This window comes from Antennarius striatus, chromosome 1, assembly GCF_040054535.1.
Source record: "Antennarius striatus isolate MH-2024 chromosome 1, ASM4005453v1, whole genome shotgun sequence".
Lineage (NCBI taxonomy): Eukaryota > Metazoa > Chordata > Actinopteri > Lophiiformes > Antennariidae > Antennarius > Antennarius striatus.
In genome coordinates, this window is record NC_090776.1 from 20405753 (window position 1) to 20419639 (window position 13887).

Here is a 13887-nt window from a genome sequence, read left to right on the forward strand (position 1 = left end):
ACTCTGTAACGTCGCTGACTTCTGTTTCCAAAAACTTCCGATTATTTCTAATGTCCCTGAAGGCAGCTGACGTCACATCAATGGCGGACGTTGTAAACAGAGTCCGCAGCTGCTTGGAGGCCGAAGGAAAGTGTCTTTAAAGATGAGCAAGATGGACTATGAGCGGTCAGACAGTTTGGAGGGCTGGGTGGCCGTCAAAAGTAATCTATTTGAAGAACCTGAGACGTTTAAGTTGGGCTTCATTGTTCAGTGGAGCGTCATCGAGAGTAAGTTCGCCGTCACCTGCCACAATCGTACCTTACAACGGCAGAAACGCAAGGCCGAGGTTAGCGTTAGCGACGACCCTCAGATGAGCTGGGCTGGACTTTTCTCCGTGAACGATTTGAAATATATTCATCAACAGTTCACATGCGTGGCAGATATATTATGGGGATGCTTCCCGGACTTGTCAGAGTTCGAAGACGGCAACATTTGGGACCTGCTCTTCCAGAATCGGAGGTCGAGTATCAAAGACGACGAGACGGATTATGATTCTTCTTGTAGGAAACTGGAGAAGTATTTGAGCACAGCCATCGACCTGTGTGGACGGAAGATCGTCCTCGACACCTTATTCACCCAGGATGAGCGAGACGTCGACCAGTATTTTGAAAATCTGCAAGAGTTCAAAAGGAAGAGCATGCAGGAAGAGATGGCAAGAGTCAAAGGTCACCTGAGGCAGGTGGGTGGAGCTACAACTGAGGAGCAAGAGGGACTGATGGTTTACCTTTACTACCTTTATTACAGCCAAAATCTTAGTTTGAAACAAAATCATCCCAGTATCATCCCTTATAAGAGGACTTTACAATTCAGATACTAAAGAGGAAACTTTGCTTATTTAATTGGTAGAATCACAAAGTTTATCTTTTGCATGAGAGCTGATGGAAAAGACTGATCTGTTCATTCATCTTAAAACAGTGGAGACTAGAAACACAAGTTATGAAAATCTGCATTGCATTGTTTTATTTGCTTTTGACAAATGGACTAGGATTCCTCAGGATAGTTTCTGGACGGTAATGTCTGATTCTGCTTCGCTTTGGAACAAGTCACAGCAGAAGAGTCTCTACATAGAACTAGAGATGCTTGTTGTTAAGGGTTCAGGTCATTTTGAGCCCATAAGAGTCAGTAAAAGTGTCATTTTAGAATGTTTGGGAAGACACTTGCAATATCAGTTGTGTTTAACTAATTAAACTGTTCTTGTTTGAGTTGGTTATTGCAAACAGCTAGGAAATGCTATATAATTTTGCTTTTCAAGGAATAAAACTATAATAGAGAAATTACTATAATTTGTTTTTGATGATTTAAAGTAGAAATAGGAAATTGAAACAAATAAACTCTAGTGCTGTTTTTGAACATTATTTTGCACAATTAGCACCACACAGTGGAGTTTCTGGGCTGAGAACAGTCCTGTTGGGATTGTTCGACTGTATGTACTACAGTCGAAGCTCTAGATGTTGCAACAGTTTATTCATTAGTTTGGAAGTTTTGCATGTCCCCTAACATACTTTTGGATTGAAGGGCTTGTAATATCAAGTTGTGATTTGGACATCCATGTTTTTGTTAGATGGAAACGTTAATGAAAGATCCCTTAAGGCAGGATGACAAGAAACAAGTCCACATCTAAAGCTCAGAGAAATCTGACGCTTTTTGAAGCCAACTTGAGAAACATCTGTCGCATCTAGTGTAAAACAAACTAATATTTGATCATTTGTACGGAGAGAATAATTTTCTGAATTTCTCTCCTCAATCATCCTACCTGAGAGTCCAACTGACAGTGATGATTCGAAGGTGTACAGTTAGTAAAAAACCTCAGAGAAGAATGCTAGACATCTAAACAACTGAAGCCATCGAGCAGAAGCACCCATGTATAACACATCTTCATAATCCAATACTGATTTTTTTTAAAAAGTTGAAGCAAAAATCTGCTTTTTTAGCATTAAAATCTTATCTGAATATAATGATTGTTTTCATTCTGAGAATAAACCCAAGCGAAGGCCTTTATCTGTGTTGTGTTTCCAGCTGCTGCACAGCCACGCCACTGCTGATCGAATGGTTTCCCTGCTCGGCATCTACGAGGACGAAGACGAGGCCTACCAGGAGTTGGTCACCGTGGCCACCACCTTCTACCACTATCTGCTGCAGCCTTTCAGGGACATGAGAGAGCTGGCCTGTCTCTACAAGATGGAGATCCTGGTAAATCTATTTAAAGGATCATCATTATACTGTATTCTCTATTTAGACATCAAAATAAATCTTTTGCATTAATTTTCAACAAGTATTGGAATGATTTACAATACAAAAAATGTGAAAGATTCTCACCAAAATCAAAATCTGTTTATAGATTTTGCCAAATCCAAGCAATTTCATATTTATAATTCAAGTTTGTCCATATAGCACCTTTATAAACAGAGTTTAGACAGGCAAAGCAAGGTTCTTGTGAAGAGAAATTAATATCAGGAAGCCAAACACTCCTTGCTTACGGAAAACCACCCATCCGTCGCTGAAGATGAGACCACTGTAATCGTCTTGTTGTCAGACACTTTTCTGCTTTGTGGATCACGTGTGTTGCTGGAGCCTAACCCAGCTGGAAGGATACACCCCGCATGTGTTGCCAGAAAATCATGGAGCAGAAAAAGGAAAACAAAGGAAAAGTTCAGATCAAATAAAAACAAGACACAAGGTGCAAAATGTAAAACCATAAAAAAGCAACAAAAAGATAATAAATACAGTTGAAAAAAAGGAACGCATTAAATGAAAAGAATGGAAAAGGGAGCAGCGGGGCAGATAAGGACAACATGTAGAGCAGGACCTCGGGTTATATTTGTCATCTTTGACTCTATTAGTTATATCAATTTCATTTAAAGACCTGAAGGAGGAGAGGCTTCATACTGTGAGTTTAATTGCTCTTTGGTAGTTTCTAATTACGTCTCTCCAGATCTCATTAAATACTAGTCAACTTTTTTTGTGTGTGTGTGTTTCTTTTCTGCTATCGTCTCTTCAATAATCTGGTGCGTTACGATTGTCCGGATCTGCTCTGTTTATCTGCGTGGCATAGCGGATGGCCACACTGAATGAAACTGCTTTGTGATCAGACAGACAGACACCTTCAGTCCCACAGTTAACTGACTTCAGACTGTTTTGTACAACTAGGCCAAGAGCTTTCATGAAAACCTTTTGTTGTAGTTGCATAATGGGTTTGAACTCAGCTAACAGGGAGTGTGTGTTAAAGTCGTCTACTGTGTTGCTTATGGTTGTTCCCTGCAGAAGTCTTTGGAGTTTGAGGACTTGGGTCCTCGGAGAATTGCTGCTCTGGAGACGGAGGCTGAGGAGTGGAGAAGGAAAGCAAAAGATGCTGTTGCCTCTATTCAGGACATCACTGTCACCTACTTCGCACAGACTTCAAAAGCTCTGGCTGGTATAAGTTACTTTGTTTATTTCTCTTCTTTATCATTGTCTTGAATTAATGAATGACTTTCATGTGTCGAGCCACAACAGTAAGGAAATGAAGTGCACAACAGCATTTTATATTAATGATGCGTTTAATCTTAAGTCAAGAATCCTCACAAAACAGAATAGTCATAATAATGATGTGTTAGGAATCTGAAAATAAATACACTTGTTGAATATTTACATAATGAAGCTAGACAAGCCTTCAGTGGAACACAACACAAATTCTTTTTATTAACTACTGTATACCCAAGAAGCTCCTATCTCACACTGTAAAAGGAGGTGGAAAAAGAAATCCCTGGATCTGCCCTTTTATTCTGATTTTTTCAAGAATTCAGTGTTTCCGTCTTCCTGCCACACATTTACATGGAATTCTGTCACGTTTTATAAGCTTAAGTAACAAAAACCTCTTTTTCTTTTTTTACAATATTCAAAAAAATAAAGTAAAAACATATTTTGTATTTTCCACTTGAATGCCTATTAATTTAACCAAGTTACTAAAATCATTCAGGATTATAAGTAAGTATTTTACTTATTTGTCTTTAATTTAATGAGCTTTTCTTTGCCACATTCCCAACTGTCCAACCAAGTTTGATGAAAATCCTTCTGGTGATGTTGATTTAACCCTAAGACAATGTTTTCCGAGTCTTCCTCATCATTATGCTTCATACCTACGATAATAATTCTGTTCTAACTGACGCTTGCGTTCACATGCGTGTTCAGGGATGTTGAAGCAGATGGAGGAAGATAAGTGTCGCTTTGGAGCTGCTGCCTGGGCGCGTGCGGCTCCGAGACAGGACAAACTACGCTTCCTGTTGGCCAAAGAAACCCTGCAGCACAGGAGAACCACAGAGATGTGCCTGAACCGCAAGAAAGACAGCATTAGATTAAAGGTAAGGACGTTATTAAACCATAAGAAACACCGCACCTCTAGTGGTTGTGTAATTAGATGACACTATTACAGTGGGTTTTTTTGGATTCTGACGGACACTGCGCTTGTCGTTTTTACTGGTTGTGACTCCGTTGAGATGTGACACACACTGCCTCCTCGCTCTATTTTTTTTTCTCTTTCACCTGGTATTCCAGTCTGATGTGGATCTTTTTCTTCTGTAGTCCTTTCATCTATTTATAACCCGTCTGTAAAAACACAGTGAATCCCCTCGATATGCTTTCCCAAAACCTGCACGCATGAATAAGTGATTGAGCCTGTGTGTATACACGTACTGAAAACATGCCAGGATATGCAGATCTGAGAGTGCAGGGTAGGTTTGGGGGGGTGAAGGAGTGTTGGATAGGATCAAGGTTTTTTGGGCAAAGTAGAGTGAATTGTTTGATGCTTTAGCATGTGACCATTATTCATTGATAAGACTTGTTCAAATCAGGCATCAGGATGCTGGCAGTTATCTACCACCATGAAGTCACTATGAGTTTTTCAGGTTATAATGAGAACAATGAGCTCCACCTACACAAACTCTGATCACAGATTAACTCTGACTTGTCTTGGTGTCCCTGCAGATGTCACAGGATGAAGGCTTTACATTTAGCGTGCGTATATATCGTTATGGCCACGTCTGCATTTATAGTCAACATAATTCAAAGTGTACTCTTTATGTCAGCTCGTGGTCGATAATGTCGAGCTCACACAGCACTGCTGTCCTACCTTGGAGGCTTAATAGTAAAATGAAAATGGACTCATAGCGATTAACTGAAGCCACGAAATGTTCAGCTGTGCACAAAACACAACATATTTATGTTAGATCTTCAGCAATAAACACACACACAGTTTTTCTTGTGCGTTTCTAATATTTAAAGTTATAAGAATGTTTAGAGTTAGTGTTTTTTTGTCCTTATGGTGCAGTTGGGTGGCCTTTCTACGTCTGAGGACCAAAAGCATCCAGAAACAGTGGACCAGCTGGAGCTCCAATTCTACGAAACTCATCTAGAACTTTACGACACAAAGTTTGACATCCTGAAGAACGAGGAGCAGCTGCTGGTGGCTCAGATGGACGGCCTGCGACGGCAGATAAAAGGTTAGTACTGTTTTAAAGTGGGAAAAGAGTGTTTAAATGTAGCTCATCCGATCTGTCTCCGTCAGGAATGAATGAACAGCATCAGGACTCTGGGTTAATTACATTTACAATGACAGATTTTACTTATAAGGCTTCAGTGTTGTATGACATTATAATTCTGTTTTTCTGGTCACTCTCTGTCTTGCGCACGGGTTTTACTTTAGGGAAGTAATTTGTTCATGTAAATATTTTCGTAATTGCTCCTCCTGAGACGGAGACATTTGGGACTGTGCATGCCGTGTCCTGCCTGTCTGTTTCTGAGGAAGAGGAACCTCTGGCCCCCTTGCTGCTCTCTGGATGATGCCCCCACCTAGAAGACAGGTGTCGGTTTGGTTTCTCTACCAGCAAAGAAAAACTGGGAGAAGAGAGAAAAATATAAAATACTGCAAATGAAAGGGGGCTGGTGAGTTTAAAGAGTGATTTAAAAATAGTTCAAAATGATTTCATGATTAAAACAAAATAAATCTTAGTTGAACTCCGTTTGTGAAGACTATAAAAACCCAGACAGATGACCCAGGATTTGTTTTTGCGCTGCAGAAATCAAACTGTTAATAACACCTCACTCAGGTCCTTATGGTGACCGGTTCCCTTTTGTTCTTTCCGAAGTCGATTTGTCACCAAAACAGGGAATAATCCCATTTCCAAAGTGCATGCTGCGGCACGGAAAACAGCTCTGATTGACGTCAGGGCGAGTCCCGGGACAGTCTCAGCTCTGCTTGGTGTGAACTTGTGTTGTTGTGATGGTGCACCTTCGTCACTTATTTGGCACAAGAGTATTCACAAAGTATATTCATGTTTTCATCTGTTTCCATGGCGGTATCCACAGCATCCCGTCTCTTCAGTCGAACACACAACGTAGACGAGAGTCTTAATGAAAGGATTTTTGTGTTTTTTAGAGCTGAAGGAGGAGGTGGTGTACTACGACGTGTGTGAAGATGTGGAGGAGCTGCAGAGCATGGTCCACACAGGTATTCAACAAGCAGACTCTCCTGCTGTCAGTCAGCTCAAAAGACGCCTGCAGACCTTAGAGGCCAAGAGAGGAAACATCTGCGCCCGGCGAGCTTATCTCCGCAACAAAAAGGTTTGCTTTCAGTTTTAGTTCCCTCCATGTTCATTTATTCCAAGAAGGCGTTCTTGGCCCCATCAGAAAGATCTTTCCTGGTATTTTGATCGTTTTAGACAGCAAAAGTATTGATCTGTCCCCTTCACTTACCCGGGATTTCAATTTTTAAGATATTACTTACTACATTTTTTCTTCTTTTTGTCTTTTTATGATTCTAAAAGAAAACTTGAGTCATTTTATTTCATCATCTTCTCTTTATATCCTTATTTGAGGTGGTATTTACCTCATTTTTACTCATTTTTTGATTTCTCAAAGACCTGTTTGCATAAGCAATCACTACATTCTGGCTAAGGTTTTAATATAAAACAGCTGTCTGTTCATATGTTTTTGAGGATCCTTAAGTGTGTCTGTTTTTTTTGTTGTTGTTTTTTAGGACCAGTGTATGGAGGCTCATGAGCAAAAGCAGCTGCAAGCTAAGCAGAGCTCCTTACTCTTCAACCAGCATCACCAGGTTCAGCTGGTACGTCACCTAGCAGTCTGTGAACACCTACAGAGATGCTACACACTCATTCTCTCTCACATATGTCTCTGTTTTCCATAGAAACTAGAGAAGAGGAAAGAGGAGGAGCAGAGGAGGAAAGAGTGGGTGGACCAGGAGCGAGAGAAGACTCTGATCAGATTAAGATCCTTCAGAGAGGTCAGATTCATTGTCTCTGCTCTGCCTCCCTCTGCAGATCCTCTTCCGTTAATGAAACCCCAGAGGCTCCTGTTTCAGAACTTACCCTCAAAATTAAAAAGAAAACTATGATTTAGAAAGGAAAATAATTCTTCTTGGCTGCTTAAAACTTAGAGTGATGAAATCACAGCCCTAACCAGCATCACTCTGTGTCCCACCAGTCAGCTCCCACTAATGGGCTTTTCTGTCTGTTATGTCTGATAACGCTCAGGATGGACTCAGATTGCCACAAAAAGCTTTTCTGCTCATTTTCCTGATTACCAAGGTAACGGGTGATGAGGCCCATCCCATCTAACGTAGCACCAGTTTCCTGGAAAGTGAGTGATGATGACCTCAACAAATTATTGAATAGTTCAGAGATGCTCAAGCTGGTTGCGTTAAAAAATGATATTCTGAATAAAGACACCTTTTATACTCTCAGCTGCTGGAGAGCGTCGCGCTGGGAAAATCCCATGTGGACTCAGGACCAGCACACAATAGTTTACCGATGTTCTTAACAGACTCCACATTTTCATCTGCTCCGCTCAATATCTGCTCGTCTGCCTGATCACGCATTACAAACAGTCCAGTCTGCAGGAAACACATTCAGTTAATGAAACTGTCTCTAACTCGACTGCTTTCTCGTGTTTTCTTAACATTTTTTCATTCCAGATAACATCAACACAGCTGAGGAGCCTCTTTTCTTCCTCTCTTTGGTTTATGAATTTGTAAATATATACTGTAGAGTTACATCTGCTTTTGTATAAGTCGACAGTTGTACGATGCAAGTTGACATTTTGGGTGTAAAACTGTTTGTCCTGTAGCTGTTTTTTAACAGCTATAAGACTCTTGTAGACTGTTTAAACACTTTTGTATTAAAGAAAAAGTCGCAGGAGGAACTGTGAGTCGGAACGCAGCGCAAATACGAATTCTGTCAGCGAATAGCATGCACGTACGGTGTCACGTGACTACTAAAAAATCTGCAATTTAGTGAAGCCGCACATCTTGAAGCGCTAATAAGCGGGGGATTACTGGAATCTGAATGTCCTCAAAACCACTTAAAGCGTACATGTCAATGTTTCCTCATGATCCTTATTACACTGCGGGCTCATTTGACCTTAAATGATCTTCACATTATTCTACTGTCAAATTTCAAAATTTCAAATTTCAACTGATCAACTTCATGGTTGAAATGCTGACTGTTGTCTTTCTCAGATAAAATGATTTCCTGTTTTTAATTAATTTTCTCCAACTTCTTCTCCTTTTTCAAGAAGCGACAGGGTCAGTACATCCTGAAGACGCCTCACTCGAGGACGTCTCCGTCAGATGTGTCGTATCCCTCACAGCCGCTGTCAATCATCAGCCTCGAGCCGTCTGTGGCCCCTGAAGGCCCTCCCACCGTCCGTCCTGCACCCAGACACAGTAAAGGAGCCAAGAAGCAGCAGCCTAAAGACATCCCTGTCCATATCTACTCAGCACCGCCTCCCCCGGCAACATCCTGCCTTACTGCACCTCCTTCCTCACCACCCCCACCCCCACCCCCACCTCCCCCACCCCCACCGCTGCCCACTGCTACACCCACTCCACCTGTCCAAGCCGGGCTGTGCTCACAGGACGCACCAATGCCTCTCAGCGAACAAGAGGAGCCTCCGTTTCCAGCCAAGAGCATGCTCAAGCAAAATATCGGTGAGTGTGAAATACACACACGTTTCACTGTAGCAGTGAGAAATGGACGCCACATTACTGGATGGGACTGGAAACTTTCATTTATTGGGTGATGTTGTTCGGGTTGGTCGGGTAGGTTTGTTCCAGTGAAAGTCGAGCGCGCGCCGATGTGTCTGTACCTGGACGTATTGTTCTGCTCTAAATTCCTAGATTCCCCTGTGAGGCTAAAGGAGGCATTTTGCCTCAGTTGTGGTCCTGCTGATGCTCATTTTCAGCCCCAGGGAGTTGATGCCATCTGACACAGTTATTTTCTTGGCTTTAAAAACGATATGAAAACATTCATCAGCTCTGTGCGACACTCAGCAATGACATTTTTAGATGCTTCATTAGCAGTGAAATAAAAACGCACTACTATACAGTTATTGAGGATGGTCTTCCATATTTATCAAACTGACTGCTTTTTGGTTTGTTTGGGGTTTTTATTTTATTACTGAAGGAACGATGGATGAAGTATTGGCCTCATTGCAGCGTGGACAGATTCAGCTGAAAAAGGTCCCCCCTCCCAGGACAGCACCTCCCGTTGTGGACCTGAGGAGCAATCTGATGTTGGCCATCAGACAGGGAGTCACCCTGAGGAAGGTGAGAACAAGAGCACAACACCTGCTGTGTTTATTAAACTGTCACAATATATTATAATAAACCACCACTCTCCTTATTCTATGAATTTATTGAATGTTTTCCTTTTTGCCAATTTCCAGCTCAAAAACCATTATCGTAGACAGATTAACACAATGTAATTTTCATTTTTACCTGATCATGTTCATGGATCCAGTGTTTCTTACTCACAGCAGATATTTTTACTCATTATCATAGAAAAAAAAAAAAGAGTTTTTATACGGTTGTCATGGCAGCATGAGTCATTGTGTGAATACCTGGAAAAGGGAATTCTTAGCTTTATGATTAAGATGAACACACACCCACACTCCGCTGATGGTGGATGTTCCAACCAATCAGCTGTCATTGTCTACAACCTCAGATGTCATCTCATGAACACACTGCATGACAGACGTCTGCAGACGAGCATGAACAATAAAGTGAATGACGATCGTAATCTATATCTCTGTCAAAATATTTTCTGTGAAACCAAAAGTCCGCTGCTGATTCTTTTTTGTTGTTGTTGTAGGTGGTTCCTGCTCAGACAGACAACCCCTGCGGTGGAGACAGTGAGCTGGAACGCAGCATCAAGGCCGCCATGATGAGGATGAAGAAGGTGTCAGCCGACTCTGACGAAGAGGACAGAGGAGACGACACACAGAGCATCGAATGGGACAGCTAAGAACAGAGACGCACTGAAGGAGCCGCTCCCGCTCTGTTTTCTGCATATTCTGAGCTACTAATCTGATTAGCCTTTGACGAGAATGGGATTATGCCTTTCCCCATTCAGACCTTGCAGTGTTCAAGTTGTCAAACACGAAACATATTTGTCTTTTAAAAATCGAGATGTTACTTACAATACATCCCAAACTGCTTCAATCCATCCATGCTAAAGCAGCTTGTTTAAAAAATCCTTAACTTTGCAAAACAAGACTGCTTTTAAGGTACATAATGAAGAAAATCCAAGCAGTGGTACAAATGACCGAATTTCTCCGCACTCGGCATCCGAAAGCCTTCTGTGAAACTGTCACACAGCAGATACGACTACACAACTCCACAAAGTAATTGTGTCGCACTGCTGAGTGTTAACCTGGCTGACGTCCATTGCTTTGAATGTAATTTAAATCTGAGCTGTTTTTAAAGTTAACTTTCCTCCTATGACGGCTGCAGCAAACCCAGTTTTTGTGACTTAAAGAAGTTTATGCAGACAATCAGAACTGTCGATTTCAAGCCTACGTGTCTGCAGGCGATGTTTGCATTACAGGCTGTTTGATGCACTGTCCAGGCTGCTGTTCCCTGTAGGTCACAGATGTGATCGTCTTGGGTGTAGTTAGGTGCACTTTTTAAATTATTAGTTATTACTTTGTGATTCCAGAACCGTGTTCTATGTTGGATTCATCCTCTTTAATTTACACAGCTCTATCTGAACTCATGACTGTTGTTTTTAAGGGCAAACCTCCTACTTGTGGTCATGGAATCGGTGACAAGAGAATTTAACTTGCCTGAATCTCCAAAAAAAAGAAGCTCTGATGTATTATGCACAGAAAAATAGTGTACTGAAAAAAATACTGTGTCAAACTGCCTTAAAGGATCTGCAAAATGTAAATTTCTGTGAGTTTCAGGCAGGCTGCTAACAGAAGGAACATGCTTGTTCTGCAGCGTTTAAATAATAAAAAAGACATTTTAGCTGGTAAACATGGATTGTTGGTAATTTATTTACACATAACTGTTATGAGAGCTTTTTTTTTCATTTGAACTCATGCAGCTCCCGGATGGACAGTCTTTAAATGAGTCCCATCATTTAAGGAGGTGTCTCATCAAACCCGTGCCTTGAACCTCATTGTGTGCACCGTGACAGGTTTGTAGCCCATATGAGCTTTATTGAAATATTTATCCTGGCAGCTCAGGATCCCCAGCCAGTTATTGGGTTTATTCAGCTCAGAGAGCAGCCGCTAGCAGAGGCAACTGTGGCCGCACTTGAACATAAGCACCGCCGTCATTCTGATAATGTCTGCAGTTTATTGGTATCATCCAGACAATTGAAGTGAAGGACAGGTCGCAGACCTTGGGTAAGACACAAGGCAGTTATTTGGTCAAACCCCCCAATCAAGCATCAAAATGACGTTCCACAGCCAGTTACTATGGCAACAAGAAGTGATCATGGCCTGCAGGACTCTGACATGTACAGAGCAGCACAGCACAATCTCTGATGTTTCACCAACTCGCCCACTCATCACCTCACACAATCAGCCTCGATGAGAGTTAAAGTGATGAGATTCTGCTTTGCTACGTCTTTGCTCATGTAGCTGAGTGTGAACGATAATTCATCTGAAGCAGCAAGTTAGGATTGGTGGACTCTTCCTTTTATTTGTCATTTAAGTCAGACTTTAATTTTTTTTTAAAATAATGAATTCAAGAGGCATTAAGATCTTCTGGTCCAAACAAAAGTCAGAGTATATAATAAACAATGTTACGCTATTATAAACGTCGTTCTAGTTTAATCTAATTGTCAAAATTGTGATTGACAATATTATTGAAATTTCTATGAAGTGCCGTGTCTTAGAAACCAAAAAAATGTGCTCAGCCGTGACCATTTGCTGTTTTAGATAACTTAAATATTTGGCTCCTGCTCTGCTGGTTAGTATAACCATGTCACAATAATACAGATAAGGCTCGGAACACACTTTCGCTGATGGGCATTCTATTTTTGTCAACACTACATAAACACATGATTGATCTGGCTGGCTATTTTTAGTGATTAGCGGCGATCTACAAAGGTTAATTGTAAACTGGCCTTTTTCTTCAATAATGTCAGGACTAAATTGATGCCTATTATGTATGTTGATTGAATTTCTAGCCAGATGTTCCTGTGCCAGCCAGCCGGCCTCTGAACAAGAACATGAAACAGCCTGGCAAATCAATCAGGAGGAAAAACGTCCATGGATCTCATTGACTGACTCTAGTTGTGTAGTTAATAACTTAATGTATGGAAGTTCACATTTGGTCAGTCATTCACATTGCTTTTTTTAAAGGGACAGTAAAGTCAAAATGAACCAGGTCTGTATTTGAAGTACATGATTAAACAAAAGGCTTCGTGGCATTTTAATTTTTTTTATGATCAATGGGGACTTAGAATAAGTTATGATGTGTGCCATGACAGCGGAAGTGACGCAATCGTAGACATCCCGGTGAATCCCAATCAGCGCAGTTATTTAAATATACAGCAAGCGAAAACGTAACAAGCCGACAGTATCACATTTATCAGGATATCATCTAAAATCATGTCACCAATCAGATTGACAGATATCCAACTAGTTATAATGACCAGTTTTGGTTTACTGTCTATCTATCTACTGTAAAAGTTGATCACGCTACCGATGCTAACGCGCTAGCCCGTCAATCGGATTTTCCATATTATGTTAGCATTGAGCTAACCACCATTCGTTACTGTTGGACTGTGTGGAATTAATAACTAGTTTGTATTAATATGTCTTGCATTTACGAAAGTATAAGTTTCAGGGCCAGACATGCTGTTTTTGTTTGTTGTATTTCAGTTTCACAGATTTGGTCAGTAAAATGACCAGTAGCTCCAGACATGAATTATCCAGTAAACCATGGGAATTCAGAATAAATTCTATGGGTTGTCTGAAAATCATCTTACCTTTAATTCTCCGGGGTGAAGTGTTCATGGGAGATTTCCAGAAGGTATTCTGACAGATAGGTTCCTATCTTTGTGTCTAACTCCTGTGGAGTTGGAACAATCCTTCACTTCACAGGTAACCATGACTTTTTATTGGATTTATCGCTTCAGTGATCGTATTGTGTCGTCATGGCTGCCCTGACTGACGACGCGACCGGTATCACCGATGACGTCTGACCCCACGTGACCCCTGGATACGGAAGCTGCTGCAGCGCAGATTTTAAGGTTTCCTGACCACAGGGATGATGTCGGACATCTGAATTTTTTTTTCCATTTTACATAATGATAAACAAAATGTGTCACTTAAAAATGAGTTTACCATACCTTTAACATAAAAATAAAAAGAGTGGGATTACGTTGCCAAGGCAACGTGTCCTCTGATCCACCCCTGCAGTTATTTCCTTCTGTGAAGACATCGAAGTTTCTCCTCCCCATAAGAAACCAAACATATTTTTCAGAGAAAATGATTCGTGTCACAGACTATGTGATTAAATCCCACTTGTTCTCCTTCAGTTCCGTGTTTCTGTGTTGGCATTAA

At 41.1% G+C, this 13887-nt stretch overlaps 1 protein-coding gene across 1 annotated transcript; it reads left to right on the forward strand.

Annotated features, from left to right (window-relative positions):
* The first annotated feature begins 19 nt into the window (after positions 1–19).
* Positions 20–11338, forward strand: LOC137599844 (WASP homolog-associated protein with actin, membranes and microtubules). Its single transcript, XM_068321063.1, has 11 exons — positions 20–718; positions 2056–2229; positions 3301–3451; positions 4207–4376; positions 5342–5513; positions 6449–6633; positions 7049–7135; positions 7217–7312; positions 8602–9016; positions 9492–9634; positions 10179–11338. Exons 1-11 carry the CDS (start codon positions 143–145, stop codon positions 10329–10331), a joined length of 2322 nt encoding a protein of 773 aa, XP_068177164.1. The 5' UTR covers positions 20–142; the 3' UTR covers positions 10332–11338.
* Positions 11339–13887: the final 2549 nt, after the last annotated feature.

Bases quoted from the DNA above. Each gene is read 5' to 3' on its own strand.
- LOC137599844 (XM_068321063.1), top strand. From the start codon at position 143: ATGAGCAAGATGGACTATGAGCGGTCAGACAGTTTGGAGGGCTGGGTG. The intron at 5,514-6,448 runs GTTAGTACTGTT...TGTGTTTTTTAG, and splicing joins CCTGCGACGGCAGATAAAAG to AGCTGAAGGAGGAGGTGGTG. The intron at 7,136-7,216 runs GTACGTCACCTA...TGTTTTCCATAG, and splicing joins AGCATCACCAGGTTCAGCTG to AAACTAGAGAAGAGGAAAGA.